This window comes from Egretta garzetta, unplaced genomic scaffold (genome assembly GCF_000687185.1).
Source record: "Egretta garzetta isolate BGI_Z169 unplaced genomic scaffold, ASM68718v1 scaffold8, whole genome shotgun sequence".
NCBI classification, from domain to species: domain Eukaryota; kingdom Metazoa; phylum Chordata; class Aves; order Pelecaniformes; family Ardeidae; genus Egretta; species Egretta garzetta.
In genome coordinates this window covers 3,863,604-3,883,482 of record NW_009260407.1, presented here as the reverse complement: position 1 = coordinate 3,883,482, position 19,879 = coordinate 3,863,604, and the positions used below count along the sequence as shown (strand labels likewise).

The window sequence follows — 19,879 nt, the reverse complement described above, 5'->3', positions numbered from 1 at the left end:
TTTTTTTCGGTTGTCAATAGCGTTTAATTTTTAGATGTCTACATGCTATGTCGCAGGCGGGGAGCTGCACAGTGGAGAAGGAAGCATTTGCTGGTGCTAGGAAACTGAAGCAGCTCCTCACAACCAAGGCTGAAACTTCATATTGGTCATCTGAAGATGAAAGACTATGCATTCTCTCTGAGCTGTAATCCTATTACTCTGAACAGTGGCTCTGCTCTCCCTGCTGTCCGTGGCTGGGAACGTGCAATGCCTTGGCTGAGTGCCCAGGCAGTAACCTGCCTTTTGATATTCTGCTCTCAGTCTCGTCACAAAGCTTATGGCTTCAGAACTTATATTTGGATATATGATACTGCATAGAAATCCAGGATTGATAGGGAGGAGTCACTAATTTCCCATACTTGCAGATCCCAGTTTTCTGTAGAATGGTTATTCTTTCTTGTACTGATACATTTTCAAGTGTTTGCAACATTTTTGTGACATAGATGTCATTGCCGTTTGTGAGGGGTTTAGGTTCAGAAAGTAATTTGGAAGTTCTAATTTATGAGATCTTACTTATTCTATGCAAACCTGCAATCTGTCTTTCTAAAAGTACTTTATCTTAGAATTAGGAGAATAAAAGTACTTTTTAATGTGTTTTCTGGTAATGAGACTGTGCCATCCATTGCAGGAACCGTGCTGTAACATACAGTTTGCTATTCCCTTGTGCATACTGTCTCTCTCCAACTTACTGTTTGCTGCAGTAACCTGAAATACATAATCCAAATAGAAGTTTTGGTGGAAGGATTGCAATATTTATGTATTGTTGCATGTATTTCATAATATCTATGTCATGTTGCATTAGTCAGATCTTGGGGGAGTGAGTTATTCAAATTCAGTTCTCAGCCATTTGTACGAATCCTTTGAAAAGATGAGATTTGTTAATGCAAAGAAAGAGTATCTTTCTCACCCCTTTCTTCTGTGGCTGCACATAAGGTGGGATTGAACCGTAACCACTGAAGATGCCAGTTTGGATTTCTTGGGGTAGGACTGAAGATTTAATCACCTGACATGGAAGCAGAATTAAATGTATTTAAGCAGAGTGTTTGGAGTAACTTGAATTGGTAGTTGAGAGCTAAAATAGAGGAAGAAAATGCTGGGCTACTGATACAGGACATACTTTGAAAGGGCAGAACCTCTGCATAACATGAATGGTTATTTGACTTTAAATGTGCATGTACCCAAATGCAAAATGAGTATATGCAAATCAAGACTGCATCTACACAAACGTTTTTACTCCTGCTCTGACCTTTGGAGAATGTTATGGCAGAAGAGAGACTTCAGCCAAAGTCTAGAAAAAACAAACATGCCTACACAAAGCTGTAAATGCTTTCTGTTCCTCTTAATCCAGAGGGGTTGTTTTTCCCATACAATACAGTGCTACATAAATCTTATGCATAAACAGCAAAATCCTCTCCTACGCAGTTCAAAAGAGCGTATTTCTTACATGCATCTTACAGCAAGTCACATAGATGAGTATTTATTATAGAGTGCATTGTGGGGTGGAGATGAATAATTCCTTATTCAAAAAGAACTTTTAAAATCATGTTTAAAATATATATTTTCTTTGTCTTCAAGTGTAACTTGATGTATACCTAAAATGTTTTATCTGTCCTCAGAAACACCTAGTGGAAATACGCTAATTCTAAAGCTTTTTTTCTTTTGAGATTTTGAAAAAAAACCTGGATCTAGACCTACAAAATTTTACTATCTCAAGTCAGAACAAAGATGAACATTTGTTTTGTTTATAATTGTTAAGATGCTCATAAAGATAATCATACTGTCTCTATAATCACTTCTGTTTTTTAATGAGGTGTTTTAGTAGAGCTACCACAAGAAGGAAATAAAAGAAACTTATTCAGAGCAGATTTCTAGTTACTTCAAGCAAAAGGATCTGGAAAAATCAAAATACAAAGTACTCTGTCAATAGAAAAAAGCAATATATGCTATAAATGCAGCAAACTCCCTAGCATGTAATCATGCACGCTAATTTACCAATGCTGCCCGCTCTCAGAGGTGAAACTGAATCTAAAACCAGTAACATCTGTTATTGTTACACAATGTAGAAGTTTAAAATAATTTTATTTTAAAAAAATATTATTACCATTACATAGTTTACATGCAGATTTGTGTAAAAATGAATTTCAAAATTATTTTTTTTTTAAGTATTCTTCTCATAAAGTACAGTGGAGAGCATGTGGCCATGCATGTTTCAAAAAAGTAAATTTACAGTTAATACTTTAATTCTTTAGAAAGGTGCTTTAATAACCATTTTCCTGCACATGTAAAGCTACCAAGTCTAACTCTGTTGTGGAGTCAGACATCTGTTTCATCTTTTATGTTTAATTTACAATGCAGCTCTAGAATAGGAAGGTTGGTCTTTCATTCTTGCTGTAAAATGTGAAACCAAAACAAATGATGTTTGTGTTACTAAGCAGTCTTTTTTTCTCTTTATTATTAGAATGTGTGTTGGAAAAGTTTTCGGTAGTTTGTTTTCGAATAATATTACACAGATCCTTTATCTTTGTTGTTAAAAATTGGAGGGCAAATATTGAAGTTGGGAAGATTGGTTGTTTTTTGTTTTGGAAAGAACATTGAGATAAAAACAAATGTTGCGGAAAACCTTTCCTCTCAACATAAGATGAATCAGCTAGGACTGCTTATAAGTGTGGTTTGTTGTTACTGGTGTTTTACTGAATGTTATCATAAGCATTTATCTTGAACTATTTTATTCTCTTTTGCCACATTGAAAGAACTATTTATGGCTATGAAAGTAATAATATTTAGACCTTGGAAATCATTCTTAAGAATTCATACTTGCTGTCTCACGTCAGCTTTTGTCTGACATGAGTATAATGAGATTAGGTGACAAAAGTCAGGTTTGGGGATTCTTGCTGTGTCCTGTCCTGGGTTCATCCCAACAAGGTTTGGGGCCAAGATGCCCCGTGCAGCAGCCACACCAGCAGAGCCAGGATTGTGATGCCTTGCATCAGGAGTTGGAATTGCAGGTTCTTGTCTTTTGCTGCTTTGAGGAGAGCCTATGTCCCTTCTTCTCATTTAACTTCATTTGGATGTCAAAAGCTAGGTGCAGTAAATCTAGGCCTTTTCTTCATGGTCTTTACATATAATTGGTGAATTGGACTTTAGTCCAACAACTTCATTTCTTCAGAGACAAAAGGTAACCACTGGAAATGCCTTGACAAACTAGCGTGTTCATGGTGCCTTGAGAAAATACACCTTCTTGTTTAAAGTTTACTAAATTCCAAGTTACAGTATTCTGTCAATCATAACTTGCAAGAGAATTATTAGAAAGTGTGTATAATTTTGTTTGTGTGTACACACACATATATAGGCTGTGTGTTTAATATTTGCTTTATCCCTCACATATTAAAAAAAATTATAATCTCACCTTGCCTAGTTTTGCTGAATTAGTTTCTCAGAATATTCTGTGAATAAGCATTTGCAGCAACTGGCTTCTGAAATTTTTTGCTTTTTAAATAAAAATCACCCTAATTGCTTGTGATTTCTTATGTTTAAAAAAAACCCAAAGACTATCTAAACGCATAGCAGAAATGGTTTGGGTTTTTTTTTTTTCCTTGGGTACCAAAGGTCTTGTTTTCCTTTTGCTTTTCAAGTCAAAATCTTGTTCTCCAGTTGACTTGAATCATGACAGCAGCTCTAGCTCCCTAGTCTTAAGGTGTGGAGTAATAAAGTAGAAGCCGGCAGCATTTTCAGTGTGCCCAGCGTCAATGAGTAGCCATCTGTGGAGTTGCTCCTAGACTTCTGAAGCAAAGGGAGAGAGTAAAATGCCAAGACAAATGAATGACGGTTTGGCAGCTTTTTCACATGGGAGCTTGAGTACAGCCCCTGGCCAAAGAAGAGCATAACATACTGATTACTGGGAGAGGATCTGTTTTTCTAGGCAGCTGTGCTGCCACAATGTGGGGAGTGTCAGAAGGGCAAGAATGTGCAGTCAGAAATAAGAGGGTGGAGGCTACTTAATACTCCTTGCCAAGTGTTAATAGAGAATTTTTTGAGGAGCAGCACAGAACTTCATTTTAGGAGTACAAAATAGTAAGCACCCTAATCTATTGACTGCAAGATGGTTTCAAGAATGTGATGAGAATGAAGTATTTTTATATTCCTGTCTTTCATTGTTTCTTGACCTTGAAAAAAAGTTATTGAGCCTCTTCTGCTAGACTTTACCTATTCTGTAATGTGCAGGTGTTCTTTTCTTGTAGAGAAGCAAACTAAAGGCAGGAAAGTAGCACAGAAATTACAAGAGAGGGTTTTTTTCTTGGGGTGGGTTTTTTGCTGGTGACAGTTGTGTGGTGAAATTCACATATATATGTTTGCTGTGACTTTTCTTTATAGGCTCAGAACAAAGAAACGAAAGTACTGGCTGCTGCAAAGGTGATTGATACTAAATCAGAAGAAGAACTTGAAGATTACATGGTTGAGATTGATATTTTAGCATCCTGTGATCATCCTAATATTGTTAAGCTCCTAGATGCTTTCTACTATGAAAACAATCTCTGGGTAGGTATTTTTTTCTTCAACTGCTTTTACTTATTTCAAAAGGTTATTGAAATTACTTTTTTTTTCTTGGCTTTATTAAAAGATCATTTGTTAATCACATTTCTTTTGGGTTGTCACTATTGTGATAACTGTTCAGTTTTGATACTAATTTGTAAATTGTGAGTATGACTTAGAAAATGGCACTGTAAAATTGAGCTACGCTGAGTAATTTGATCGGGATTTTGAATTGAAAATTTGGAAATTAGCAGTTCATTTTGGTGTATGGAAAGAGTTCTTAGTGCTTATTTGTAACCGCAGGACTCAGATTTTAATTACATTAGCACAGTTTAGAGTGAGATTCAGAATCCGCAGCTGAAAAATAAATAATGTGCTGAAAAGGTCAGCTTGTGAAGTATGTATTTTAGATACGAGTAAATTCATTGGTACTTCCGGGAAGGACACTTTACCAGGACTTGAACCATAATTAATTTACTTAAAATATAGAAATTTGTACATAGAAGTATAGTGGGCGTACATATGACTGTACATCACTTGTCTGCTATATCCTGTGCACTGAATAGCTTTAGCTATGAAAATATAATTCTTTTAGGTGATCCAATGTAATACTTACAAGTGCTTTTAGAATTGTACAAAACAAATGTTTTTTAAAAAATAAGTTTATCATTCAAAAAGATACCTAAGCTAATTAAAAGAAAATTTTCTTGGAGTCTTAAAAATATGCTTTATCCTTTAGGTATGAAAACAATGGAAGTGTAATACCATGTTTCCTGATGTAGATTTATTTTTACAAGCTTTGTGAGAACTTTGTGTGATCTGAATGCAGAGTAAAATGATATTGTATAAAATAGTGGAATAGTGAAAAAGTTTCCATGCATAAAGGTCAGCATGAAAGCAAGTATGCGTAGAGGCAGATTATGAAACTGAGTGGATAGGCTTCACTGGCAGAATAAAGAAAGAAGAGTAAATAGTTTGAAAATAAAATTGCAGATTTATAGTTACAGTGAAATGCACAGGCATGAAAGTGGCAAAGGGAAGGCTATGATGACGTGGTAAGTAAACAGAATTTAGTGGAGGAAAAAAAAGAAAAAAAATTATAGTTGGACATAAAAATATGGTTTTGCTTTACAGTGTTAGAAACACAATTTCTCTACCAAAGAGGCCTTTGTCAGACTGTGAGATCAAACAGCAAATTTTAGAGAAAGAAATTCTTTATTTACAATTTCCCACACTTGACTTACTTGGCAGTAGGTATGCAGAAGTATGTGAATGGAATAATGGTTTAAAGGGTTTACAAAGACTTGCATTGTATAATACATTTGTTAGTACCACTGTTGTGAGGATTAATTATAACAGTAATTTGAAGTAATACGTAGCTTAAGTGGTGTATATGTAAGTGTTACGGTATAAGGCATAATTTGAGGTTTCCTATTTTATGGGCAATTATACTCTGATGTTAAAAGTACTCTAAAGGAAAAAATTAAGAAGATATTTCTCAGAATATTGACTGTTAGGATTCTGACAAGAAATACTCGCTAGCTGTCAGACTGAAAATTATAATTCAATGTTTAAAGTTCAAATTAAAAAAGAAAAACACATAAGGAAGGGTGGGGTGTCAGTCTGTGATGACCTTTCCTCTTTCTGCTCTCCTCATTCCCTTTGTCTACCCTCTTTCTCCTTTGTGTGTGTTCTTTCTGTCCTACATGTCAGCATAGTTTGTGCCCCAGAATAGTTGCAGTTTATTTTTGTTTCAAATGGAAACTGAGAACTGGAGATGGAGTTGTTCTAGTATTATTAGATTCTCAGATAAAAGCCTTGATGTATTGTACGCATCAATGAAAATGGAGGAAAATGAATGTAAACATCTGAATTTACTCATTTTCTGTAACTTTAAAGAGTATTTTTCCCTATTTTCATCTTTTCTGAAACAACAGGAGATAACATCTGCTACTGGAAAACCAGGTAGCTCTTGTGCTTGGACTTCAGTGAGATTATACTATGGAAGTACAGTTTAGTAATCAAGAAATGAGTTTGCAGGGATCATGTAAATCACATTGCAACGAGTCAGATACACGCTCACTGTTTTATTATGTTTTTTATTATGAAACTTTATCTTTGATTAAAACTTTTTTCTGAGGATATCCAAACATTTTTCAAATAATTTGCTTGAGCAGCACAGCCCTACTTTTAGCTGTGTAACAGTTACCAATATTTTGCAGAGGTTAGTGTACTAATTTTCAAGGCCAAGTAGTCTGAAACGCAGGTCTCCCAATAATGCTCCTTTAATCAGTGGTTCAGTTTGCGGAACTATTTAATTTGTAATTCGTGTATTCTTTTTTTTTTATACAGATCCTCATCGAATTTTGTGCAGGTGGAGCAGTAGATGCAGTCATGTTGGGTAAATAAGTTGTTTCAAATAACAAATTTAAAGTTTTGAAATCATAATATATATATTGTAAGACTTGTTTCACATGTATATTTTTTTGAAATGCAAATATTTATGGAATTGGTGTGCTATGTGTATTGAATGTTGAGGTTTTTAAATTAGCATCTATACTTGTATCTATGGACATTATAACTTCTTAAGGTTAGATTAATTTTCTCTCAATTTTAAAGCATTTTATTTACTCTTCAAAACACATTAGAAGTCTTGATATAGTCTATTTTGTCTTGATCCTTTAAGTGAATGTGATGAGTTGTTCTCATATGCTTATGGAGCTCTCTGTTGTTATAACATAATCTGTGTGACCCCTTTTCAGGATCTCATTCTTCCCCTTCCCCTGCCATCTTCCAGATTACGTTGTAATAATTTTTTATGTTGCATCAGCCTTAAAATCAGATTTTTCTATGCTTATTTCACAAATTAGGTGAATATTAATGCCAGTAAGTAAAGGATCTAGTCTTTAACATCTCTGTGTACCATACAACAGAACCACTCTCTAAATTGTATAGCTTTTTCACAGTTCAGATAGGTAGCTATACATAGTTCATAATGAGGAGGGTTTGGGGTACAGGGGGCAAAATTTTTACTGAAAGGAGCAAATATCTTAAGATGGAAGTTTTTCTGACATGATCTTGAGAATCTGTCAGATAAATTAGTTTTCACATATACCTCTATACTGATTGCTATGAACACATAACAACATAAAATGCAAAAATGTGTTTATTTCTGTCTCTTTCTCTTGTAGAGCTTGAAAGGCCATTAACAGAGCCACAGATCAAAGTGGTATGCAGGCAGACACTGGAAGCATTGAACTACTTGCATGAAAATAAGATCATCCACAGAGATCTAAAAGCTGGCAATATTCTTTTCACATTAGATGGAGACATTAAACTAGGTAAGCATGTTGCATGTAGAAGTCTTTCCCAGAACTTTGCATGGTCTTATAATTGCATTTTCCTTAGGCTGTAGTTTGGCAGAGTTCAGTATTGAACTCTATATCTATTGAAGTATCAATCTAACAATGAGAGCTTCTTCAGATGCAAGTGGTTTGCTGCTATGAAAAAAGACAAAAAAAAAAAAAAGCTTGAGTAAATGTCCTGACTGTACTTGGCACATCCTTCAGGCTTCAAAATCAGCAGGGGTAGGAGTCATCAATATCTATACCAAGCGTCCTAAAGGCAGACACAGGTCCTACTGTTTCTTAGTATAATGTTCTTAATTATACTTCTCTTTACTATGGTAACATCAGAGCTTCCCTTTGAAGTTGTTGTTTTAGAAAATGAACATCCTTGACAATCGCCAAAGACCAGTACCTAGTACTGTTATGTCTTCCATTATTGAGAGAGAGAGAGAGAGAGAGAGAGAGAGAGAAGTAATAAGTAATTACTCAGCTTAGGTTTTCCATGCCTTTTTTAGTTGTTTGTGGCACTGAAATTAAGATAGAACAGCCTGGAAGAAATTAATACAAGCTAACTAATGTTGATTCCTGGTTTTTTGGTATGATTTTAAGTAGTTATCCACATTTTCTCTCTGATGTAGTAGGGAATCTATCAGGATTCCTCCATGAAGAACTGACAGAGGTGGTGAATAGCATCCCTTCATTCAGTCAGGAAAAGATAGGAATTATCTGGATCCACTTTGTTCAGGGCTTTATCGGGGCAAATGTGTATAAACTGTCAGCCTTTACCGTGGGTTCCATGACGTAGCAGCTTGCGTTCAGGTTTCAAAATCTTTTCTCTGTGGACTGTGTGATCAGTTGTATTTGTTTGGATGCAAGTTACACAGGGGGTAAAAGGTAAGGAAAATCAGAAGATCACCACAGTGAACTGGGGCTCTAAATTCCCAGCCTTGCTACAGATGTTCCTTTTAAATGTAAGGAAGACGTGTCTAAATTCCCATATAACTACTGCCTAACCTGTATTGATCACAGTGTCTCTGCAAGGTATAGTGCATCATCTCTGTTGAGAATATTTAAGAACCTGCTTTGCTACATTGATCAGTTCACTGTATCTGTGCTTTTTGCATGGATCCCCTTGCACAAGATTATTACTTGAACATGTAATATTTGCATGTGTCTTTCTCTTCATCTGCAAGGTACGGGTAATTTTACTGTTTTGCCTTTTCTTGGAAGCCTGAAGATTTAGTGATGGACTCAGTCTCATAGGCCTTATAAATGTAATAAAACCACTATCTTAGTTTCTTAGTACTGCTGTAGAAGAAATTACAGATCATAGCAAGAGTCTCATGGTCAGAGAGAGAATCATTTGTTTCTGTTCATTTTATTTGCCTCACATGACCTGGCTCCTTCTCATACAGACTGGAACTATTTTAAGATTTTTGTCAAGCTTAGCTGATATACAGTGCTATGCAGGCTGTCAAGATACTACTTTACAGCTCAGACCACAGGGAAATTTCTTCCACACGTACATTTAGTGATGTATTCAGGTTTGCTAATTAAGATTTCTAAAAAAAAAAAAAAAAAAAAAATAATTTACTTTAGTTTTGAGAAGTGTACAGCATCTCTTTCAAGAGCATTCTACTCCTTTTAAACTATTTGTATTTTGATCTGGTACACACAGAAATGGGCAATTCCTTCTTGTATAAATATGGGAATGGCAAATGAATTTCCTTCATTGCATTTTACTTGTATAAGGATTTGAGTTTTATTATTTCAGTATCTGTAGTCCCTTATGATTTCAGATTTTGCATTTGAACAAGTAGCTCTCTTAGTCCTTGCTTTTTTTTTCCTCGGAGCAAAATCAGGCTTCTCAAGTGTTGAGCCCATCAAGTAATTTTGTACAGATTAAAGACAGCAACATATGGCTATTTTGCCCCTTTGCTCTAATCTCTAGATTTTCATTAAGAAAGTTACATCTATAATAAGCATATAACACTTATTTAAATGTTGTCTTTTTTTCTTAATGAGAAATGTAGTGCTTTATAGACAAGTAATATTAATTGCAAAGATAAAGTTGATTTCTGGTTGGATGTTACATCAAAGGTGCATATGCAAGCTTTCAGATATTTAATATAAAGTGAAAAGTCATGTGGAAAGAAACCTGTAAGATAAAGGGAAAGTGTAGCTTTATGAGAATTTGAATCCTGAAATTAAAAATTGGATGATTTGTTGAATTAATGACAGCTAATGCCATGTCTGAGGAATACAGCCTTCATAGGCTAAGGAAACTATTTTCTACTTAAAATAATTTAAACCACTTATTCCTACAATAAATACATGCATTACTCTTGTCCCACACAACTCAACAGTGGCATTACTTTTTTTTAGCAATGGAGAATAATGTTTATTCAATATCTTTTATTAGAAATGCTATAGAACCTTGGCATTCAGTTATCAAAACACAGATATTTTTGTCTCACTTTGAAGTTTTAATACTGCAGAATGTTTGCTCTGGAACATATAAAATTTTAAAAGACTGCTGTAAAATATAAAAATATAATATGTTTTCCACCACCCAGTTAATAGCATTTTACTGTTTGCTTTAAGCGGATTTTGGAGTATCAGCTAAAAACACAAGAACAATACAAAGAAGAGATTCTTTTATTGGTACACCATATTGGTAAGTGCACTGTTTTGATGACTTTTTAGTATGAACGAATATCTTAATATTACCTTTGTTGTTAATATTACAAGCTTGATGCAATATTGTGTAAGTATGTTAAGTGAGAGTAGAAAGTGCTTCTTGAAATGCTTCAGTTAATTTATCTACTTAGAACTTTTTTCAGAACAGAGGAGAGTGCATTTTTCTAATCTAGTACTTCATTATTCTCTTTGCAGGATGGCTCCAGAAGTAGTAATGTGCGAGACTTCTAAAGACAGGCCTTATGATTACAAGGCTGATATTTGGTCTCTTGGCATTACTTTAATAGAAATGGCTCAAATAGAGCCACCTCATCATGAATTAAATCCAATGCGAGTGCTTCTGAAAATAGCAAAATCTGATCCACCTACATTAGCACAGCCTTCAAAATGGTTAGTATTTTACTTGCAACTTTCCCACCCAGTTTGTAGATTTTGAGTATGAGGCATGCCAAGTTGTCTATTTGCTGAACTTAGGTTCATGGGCGTAGATTGACCTGTTGAACTTTATGGGACTAGCTTTATGCATAGTCAGGTACATATTCTATATATGTTTGTTTGTATATATATACACACAGAGATATATGTATCTCCTCATACAATTGGGACTATGGTATTTTTGTCATGGTTCTGTATAGCAGCTTTTATACTGAAATATTGTGCAGATTTTGCATTAAAATGTATGCAAAATAGCTTTTTACAAATGCAGTAAAAGATCTAAAGAACATCTGAAAAAGAAAACATTTTAAAGAGCCGTTATCTATTTGGTCGTTTTAATATCTTTATGTGATTCAGTGATATAGCAGATGTGGTGTATTACAAATCCAGAGCCAGAAGTAGACTCTTCTATAAACAGGCAAACATTTCAAAGATTGTATTTGTGCCACATTGGTCTTGGCGTTTCTGTACTATCTTTGTGGTTTCCTAAATCAATAGAAGGACCTGGAGTTGCAGTGTAGATGCATGTGAAAGCACAAGAGTATTTCACTATATGCTAGTCTGCTGTCAAGACGAAAGAAGAACCACTACATGTTTGCTTTTTGTGTAGGTCATCAGATTTTAAAGATTTTCTGAAGAAATGTTTGGAAAAGAATGTAGATGCAAGGTGGAGTGCAACTCAACTTCTACAGGTAGGAAGAGTTAATTGTTCAGAACTATTGTTTAAAGGCAAGCGTATTTTGTATTTTTTAAAAGCAGAACAGTTTTATAGTAACTATTTAAATAATTTCAAATTAAATGTTCTTACATGATCTGCTTTTAACATTGTTGTATTGGTCCTAATTTGGTAAAATCTGATTAAATGATACCAAGTGCAGATCAAATTATTTGTTTAGTTGTTTTGATGCAATATAACTAATTACTTTGCATAAGTATTTATACTTTGATACTTATAATGGATGAAGGGGATATTTACATAAGTAGTCAATTGCTGACAGGTGTTTTAAAAGCTTTAGTGCTCAGCCTTCCTCTGTAATGCTGTCACTGCAGAATAGCTAAACAGGAGTAGATGTGACTAGGTACACTTGATTCTGTTTAACGTCAGCATGCATTTACTTTATCCAGAATACATCCGGCATATGTTGAATAGATTTAAGCAGCAGGGCCAAACAGAGAAATAAGATTCAGACAGTAGGAGAAGAACAGGTAGCTGTTTCCTCTGAAAGAAAAATGTAGAATTCTGTATTCTTGTTAGGAAAAATTGTTCTAAAGACAAAGCAGATTTTTTTCTAGAAAGAATATTTTTAGATAAAACTTATCAGAAAATAACTTAACTGTGGAACTGAAAAGAAATGAAACTCGTTTCCAGGAAAAATAACCTTTTAAAAAATCTTTCTACTTCTGTTCTTTGGGTGGTGAAACAGGTCAGTATAAATGAACTATTTGTATTTTTAGCAAGTTTGTTAGAATACTTACACAGTATATTTCAATACAAATGTTTTGACTTTAAAACTTGTGCAGAAAAATATACATTAGGACAGTTATGATTATTGTTAACTGAATTTTCAAGTTTGAGAGAACCAAAGTAACATTTCTCTGAAGTTATATTTCTTTCAAGTTATGATTTTCTCACTGTGTACAATGAAGTCCACACTTAATATTGTGCTTATTTTTTATTTTCACAAGCATCCGTTTGTTACTGTTACTTCCAATAAACCAATAAGAGAATTGATTGCAGAAGCTAAGGCTGAAGTTACAGAAGAAGTTGAAGATGGTAAAGATGAGGATGAAGAAGAAGAAACAGAAAATTCTCTGGTCAGTTTAAAATTTACTTTTTTAAATATGCAACTAGTTTCAATCACCATTTTCATGCGGAGAACTCAGTTTCTGGTGTACTACCCAGCTCTTGCATCAAGTCTTCTAAGAATAACAGCATAAACCTACTGTAACCTTATTACAAAATAAGTAGCTGGCATTTTAAACTTTGCATGTTCTTAAACTCCTTAAGAACTAATAATAAATAATATTATCTAATAAAGAATATTATCTTCATTTATTTCTACATGTATATGTAGTATAGAATTTTAAAAATCACATACTGATTTTTAAATAAATGGTTTAAAGTCAAAATGGCTAGATGAATGAGTAAACGTATAGTTGTATTCCATGAGATGCTTAAAACATTAAGGAAGGTACCTGACCATTATTCTATAAACTAAGTTTGTGATTTTACAGCATGGCTGTCAAAGAAAACCAAAAACAAAAGCAAAGAAATCCCATATTTTACCAAGAGAGGAATGCATTTATGAATGTATTTCTAAAGATGCTTAAGAATCTTACAATGCAAATTCAGTTCCTCAAAGGGCAAAGCCATGAAGTCCAGTGATATGGTAATAGGTTGCAGAGTAGACAGGCAGTGTGCTTTCTGACTTAACTGGCTCAAGTGCTACACACATGGACAGTGACCAGTACCACCAGTAGCTGCCATTACCGCAGTGGTAACGCAGTCAAATGCATGTGCACAAGAAGCACACCTCCATTTCCTCCTCGCCCCTCACCACGCTAGTCACCTCCCCTGGCCCTCATACCACTTCCCATGTCCACCCCAGCAGATTTCCAAGCGTGCATTCTCACCAACTTCCTCCAGGATTTATTCTCTACCTCCTAAGGCATCACCCACCACCTCCCTCCACTAATTAGCTGCTAAGCCATCAGTCCCCAGAAGGGTTGCAGTGAAGTCCATCCTGTGACTCAATTTTAAGTGTCTCAACACAAGCAGCGGTTTAGGAAACTGTGAGGTAGACGCAGTTACATTATTTATTTGTGGTAGTTCTAAAAACTGCTTGGAGATCAACACTAAGCTTTTAGAACAATTGCATGAAGACATCTGTTAAATGCACTTCTGAATTAAAAGGAATTTTCTTCTGTATGCTTAGGAAAACCTTAAGGTAGGAAATGCATGATCAAACCCACGCTTGTTACAATAGCTAAGCTAGTATGTTCCCAATGGCAAATCAGAAACCTGATCTGCAAATTACAGGGTTCTGACAGTAAATACAGACAGAGATACTGCCATCACTGAAGACTGAAAAGGCAATTATAGTTAAATTTATAATTTATTAGTATATTCTTCTGTCTGTATGTAATCTGATAACATTCAGTCGTATTCCAGCAGTAGCAATTTCTACAGTTATGTAACTGTTTCTATTCTAGTTCTGTATTGCCACTTAATCAGATCTGCTGGAGGTTTCCACCATTTTAATGGAGTTTCACAGTGATTAAAAAAGACCAAAAAGTTTTCAGGCATTTTTAACAAAGAACACAAGGAAGGATATTCTTTTTGATGAAGCAGAAGTTGGTCTTAGTGCAGCACTAATAAATGCAATATTAACTAAAGCTACTCAGCTTCTTCCTAGGCAAACTACCACAGAGACGTGTCTTTCAAATCCAACTATAGCTGGGACTACCGGGGAACTGAACTAATTAAAAAAAAAAAAAAAAAAAGCAATGTTATTGGAAAAAGACTCTTGAAAAGTCTGTTAAGTGTGAGGCAGAGGGCTGACCGTGATCCCTTTTCCTTCAGTCACAGTATATTTTATTAAATTATGAGAGATGGGGAAGGGTTCTTGTGCAACTGTTCTGTTCAGAGCCTGTGTTTAGTTCATGAGCTTGTTCTATGTTAATACCAAGCGAGGTACTCAGAGATTATCAAATTCACATACCTCTGCCTGTAAATACAATATTAATCTCTATTCAGTTATTCTTCAATAGAACTGTGCTTTAATGAAGTTGGGAAATTATTAACTGTTATTAACTGGTTTTCTTCCTTTAATTTTTTAGCAGTTACCTGCAGACAAGCGTGCATCCTCTGACCTCAGTATTGCCAGCTCTGAAGAGGATAAACTTTCGCAGAATGCCTCTGTTCTGGAATCTCTTTCTGAGAAAACAGAAAGTAATGCAATTGAGGACAAAGCCAGCACTATATTTCCAGATGACAAAACAACTGGGGATGAATCTGAGGACATTAATTTTAGGAAAACAGCTGATATCATATGTGATACTTCTGTTGGTGATACAAAAGTGCAGAATGGTTCTGTGCCAACTGGTGAAGATGAGCAAGGCAAAATAGTGCCAGCTGAAAAGAATACAGAAAGCCTGGAAAAAACACATGAAGATATGGAAACCCAGAAGGGAGGAAAAGAACTTGATGTGGTAGCAAAATCAGAAATAAAGGGTGAACCTGACCTAAAAATAGAGAAAGAAAATTACATGGGAGATGAACAGATAAAAGATAAGAAGCTGAAAATAGTATCTACAACTGAAGTTGAAGAAGCCATTTCTAAGGAAACTGGTGAAAAAGAAGAGAACAGAACAGATCTCTCAGAAATTAAGGAAGGAAAGGTCCCTGCAGAAAGTACTACAGAGCAAAAGAAAGATGAAGATCAGAAAGAGGTGATAGACACTACTACAGAAACTCTACCGAAAGTGGCTGATGAAGAAAAGGAACTAATAAAGCCTGGAATTGACAGCATTAAGGAGATAGGTGATATTGCTGAAACACAGATCAGTGATGGAGATAAAACACCTGAGACGGAGGATAAGCCAGTGGAAAGTCAGGCTAAGCAGGTCCATGAGATAATCAGCTCTGAAGAAACTCTACCAGAAAGCCAAGATAAAGCGATCAAAGTAGACAAGAAACAGGCAGAAAGTGAAAATGAGGATATTTGTAATATAAGCAGCATGGAGGAAACGGAGATCAAAGACAAGGTAGACCAGAAGGCAATACAGAGCAAGCCTGAGGACATTTCCAATAAAGTGGTGGATAAACTGACTGATATGGACCAAAATTCAGAGGAGCACAGACCTGAGAATATCCAGGAAAACAATATTCAGATAGACAAAGAACATTTGGAAGTTACTTCTGATGAAATAACGAAGAATAAGCTTCAAGATATTGTCAATGAACAAGCTGATGACTCTGAAGTCACTCCAGTCCCCAGTATTAGTATTAGCACCGAAGAAAATGAGGAGAAAGTCAGAACAGATAATAAAGATAATACCGAAACTTTGCAGCAGCTAGAATCAGAGAATTTGAAGGAAAACGATGCAGATTCAGGCACTGGTTCTACAGCTGATAACAGCAGCATTGATTTGAACTTGTCAATTTCTAGTTTCCTTAGTAAAAACAAAGAGACAGGATCAATATCTTTACAGGTAAGTATAAGCAATCATATATTTTTATATAAAATCCTATGTGAGTGTGACCCTAAAATTATCTCCAAATTTGACCTTTGCAACATAGAAAATGGAGTGAGAAACTAGTATGACTGCATGGAATATAACACTGAAATATTCAAAATTGCACGCTCTAAAGACGTCTGGGTTTTGTGCAGTTATGCGGCAAAGCTAGAAGCTACAGAGCTGCTAATTATTTTATTGCACAATTGTATTTTAAAAATGTAGACTAACTATTAAAGGTGAAGATTTCTGAATGGTTGTAGTTCAGAGATGATATTCAAGAATAGTAGTTCAATGCCTTATTCTGCACAGAATCCACATTTAACAGGACAAATCTCTTATCTAATCTGGTATTGAATTCCTGTCACTTCCATCTTCTGTCTCTCTGTTTAGATTTAAAAGATCTAAGGCAGACAGTGTCTCCAGTTTGCTTATTCCAAATGCTGTACTCCTATGATTATAGCCGTAATAGAATAGTAACTGTATAACCAAGGGTTTGAAGAAAAAAAAAAACACACCTAAAAAACAAACAAAAAACCACCAAATAAAAATCATCACTTGGCATAGCTGTGCCAAGCATGACTTCACGGTGTTTGCAGTAGCCCTAACACAACGGAGACGCAGTTTCAGCTGGGGTCTCTCTTCTCTTGTAATGAAACAATAGTAGCTCTGAGAAGTGAGATTTCTCCAATTCTGTCGGCCACATCATGACATGATTTTTGACTAATACATATGAATAAAAATTTAGACTTGCTCATTTAATTTATTTCCAAAGTAGAAGTAAGGAGGTGAGTAAATAGCTGTTCTGTTTCAGTACTGTTTTTCAGAATTAAATATCTTTTTTTGGTGATTGGGAAAATGATGGTCAAAAGCAATTGCAACTGCTCAGCGCTTGAAAATAAAACTGCATCAGTTCTGTTCAGGGTTTATCTAGATTATTTTTTTTTCTTCTGACAATTTAGATGATCAATAATTACGGTTTTCCTTCGCTGACCAGAGAAACCAGTTTCAGTACATTAGAATTTTTGAAATTCTCACTTGATTAGCAAGGTAGCTGATAAGTGAGAAGAACTCCTGACTTTTGAAGTAATTTAATATTAAGCAAAAAAGGAAAAAAGGATACGACTTAAGTAAGTACAGAATAACTTACCAATGCTTTATTCAGGAAACTAGAAGACAGAAGAAAACTTTAAAGAAAACTCGCAAGTTTGTTGTTGATGGAGTAGAAGTGAGTGTAACCACATCAAAAATAGTCACTGAAAATGACTCTAAAAGTGAAGAAATGCGATTTCTACGGTAAGTGTTTTTAAAAGGAAAATTTACCAAAGGTTAGTAGCTAATTTTTTTAGCCTTTGAATAAAAGAAGGGGGGCGATGATCTTCTGTAATATTTGGGGATTAATTTCAATTATTTTGTTAGTAGAAAGGAAGGTGAAGTGTTTCTTAATAAGATAGTCAATTCAAAACTAGTTTTACTGGACCTAAGTTGTGTAGATGCTTTTTTCATCTTTTGTAATTTTCCACTTCTTTTGTTTTTCCATCAATATTAAGTGTTCTTTTTCATTATTAGACGTCAAGAGCTAAGAGAGCTAAGACTTCTTCAGAAAGAGGAGCAGAGAGCCCAACAGCAACTCAGTAATAAGCTTTTGCAGCAGCGAGAACAGATGTACAGACGTTTTGAACAGGAAATGACAGTGAGTTTCTGGATTTTGGTGCTCTTAGAATATGACACCTTGATGGAGTAGGCAGAATACTGCTAGCAGCAATCAGGTGTTTCCTTTTATGATGGCTATAGCTTAGTTTTCATTCTTGTTAATAAATGGCAATATTTTCCATTGTGGGGTGCCCAGCTTGTATGTTATAGCTCGCCTGCCAGAACAGTTCATCATGGCTATCCTTGGCTGTGGTACAGCACTTCACTGAACAGAATTTAGTTTTCTAAGAAAAGATGCCAAATTATTTTTACAGAGTAAAAAGCGACAGTATGATCAAGAAATAGAAAATCTAGAAAAACAGCAGAAACAGACAATAGAGCGCTTGGAACAGGAACACACAAATCGTTTACGAGATGAAGCAAAACGCATCAAAGCAGAACAGGAGAAGGAATTGTCCAAATTCCAGAACATGCTGAAAAACAAAAAAAAGGAGGTAAGAGACAATAATGATAATAGAGAAAATAATGACTACGGGCATAGCAAACAGTTGAGATTAGGTCTCCCAGAGCCTTGTCAACCTCATGTGCTATACTGAGTCGTGGAAGGGTTGCTAGCAGTCAGTATTATTTCTTTTGTTGTACTGCCTAAACTGAAATACAAACAGCTAACGGGTAGGTTTAGATATTGACTTATTCTAGAAAGCATCATCAAGTTTGAAGACTTTATTTTTCACAGAATCTTTAATAAACTATTTTCTCTCAAATATTAAATCAAGAAAAAGTATTTGCTTAAAGATTGTGAAAAGTATTTGAGATTCGTACTTCAAACAAATCCAGCTATAGCTACTTAGTAAATACTTATTTAATAAGAATTTCAAAGAAAAGAATATGGTCTTGATTACTACTGAGAACCACTTAAGTTTCAGAGGTGATTTTTTTGTTAATTTGTTAGATTTTTATTGAATGTGTGCTGTTGTTGTTTAGAATTTCTTTATACGATGTGACAGCAGTTATATGGATTTAGTTTTTTAATTCAAAAAGGAAAGCCAGGAGAGAAAAGTCTGGATAACCTGAAATCTCTTAGAGTTAATTTCATGTGTGTCATACAGTTAAGGCAAAATGAATGACATTTGACACTGACACTTTGTGCTATTAGTTTGTTTGCATTAGAGTAAGAGAAGGTGAAGTGTTTCCATATGGATTTGCATCTTAAAAGCTGTTTTACTTCATTTTCAGATCAATTGTGTAGCGCTCGTTTGTGTATAAACGGCTCTAGTGTTTGCTCTGATAGTTACTAGACTCAGAGATTTCTTTAGAAATCTGTACTGTCCATGCTTTTGCATAGAATGATCCTGTAGTACAAAAGTGCATAAAAAAAAAATAAGTTATATTCAGTTTGAACCGTATGCTCATATGTAAATAACAATTTTTCTTCTTTTGTGGTACCTCTTGCATTTTTGAGTCTCTCTCTATTTAACTGGTGATTGGGTCCTACATGGGAAAGCGGGAAGAATTTTACGTATTGCTCTGAGCTAAAAGCAGTTCTTTCATGGAAACAGGAATAGCATGTGGTGATTTGGACTCTGTTTTCTGATGATGCTTCCACTACTAAACAAACAGGCATTTGTTTTGGGGTGCATAGTTTTGTATTTAAAGCTTGAGAAGGCGATTTACAGTTTGAAGGAAAATGCAGCTGGTGTTCTAAAACTACCCATGCTATATTGGAGTGTGCAATGTTACATTTTTATAATTCTTAAAAATAAATAAGACATCAGCAAATTAACAGATAAATAGTCAGTTGATTTAACCAGATTATATTTAGAATCTTTCTACTAAGCTAGTCTAATTCACCTTGGACTGAAACACGTTCTGTTCCAGCATACGTGTCATGAAAAGTTTCTTGAAAACATACGTAGGTATTGTTGGGTTTTGCTTTT

General features: G+C 34.9%; 1 protein-coding gene across 4 annotated transcripts in view; it reads left to right on the top strand.

The window, feature by feature from the left end:
* SLK (STE20 like kinase) overlaps nucleotides 1-19,879 on the top strand; it is a 50,918-nt gene that overhangs the window by 16,541 nt on the left and 14,498 nt on the right. For 2 of the 4 annotated variants that reach the window (XM_009643470.2, XM_035898961.1), the window contains exons 2-12: nucleotides 4,411-4,575; nucleotides 6,922-6,970; nucleotides 7,761-7,910; nucleotides 10,521-10,593; nucleotides 10,812-11,006; nucleotides 11,662-11,743; nucleotides 12,738-12,866; nucleotides 14,892-16,265; nucleotides 17,455-17,585; nucleotides 17,859-17,982; nucleotides 18,257-18,436. In XM_009643470.2, the coding sequence (XP_009641765.1) occupies nucleotides 4,411-4,575; nucleotides 6,922-6,970; nucleotides 7,761-7,910; nucleotides 10,521-10,593; nucleotides 10,812-11,006; nucleotides 11,662-11,743; nucleotides 12,738-12,866; nucleotides 14,892-16,265; nucleotides 17,455-17,585; nucleotides 17,859-17,982; nucleotides 18,257-18,436 (2,652 nt within the window). Of the gene's footprint in view, nucleotides 1-4,410; nucleotides 4,576-6,921; nucleotides 6,971-7,760; nucleotides 7,911-10,520; nucleotides 10,594-10,811; nucleotides 11,007-11,661; nucleotides 11,744-12,737; nucleotides 12,867-14,891; nucleotides 16,266-17,454; nucleotides 17,586-17,858; nucleotides 17,983-18,256; nucleotides 18,437-19,879 lie in introns of those variants that run through there. The other 2 variants (XM_035898960.1, XM_035898962.1) reach the window with 2 other exon arrangements.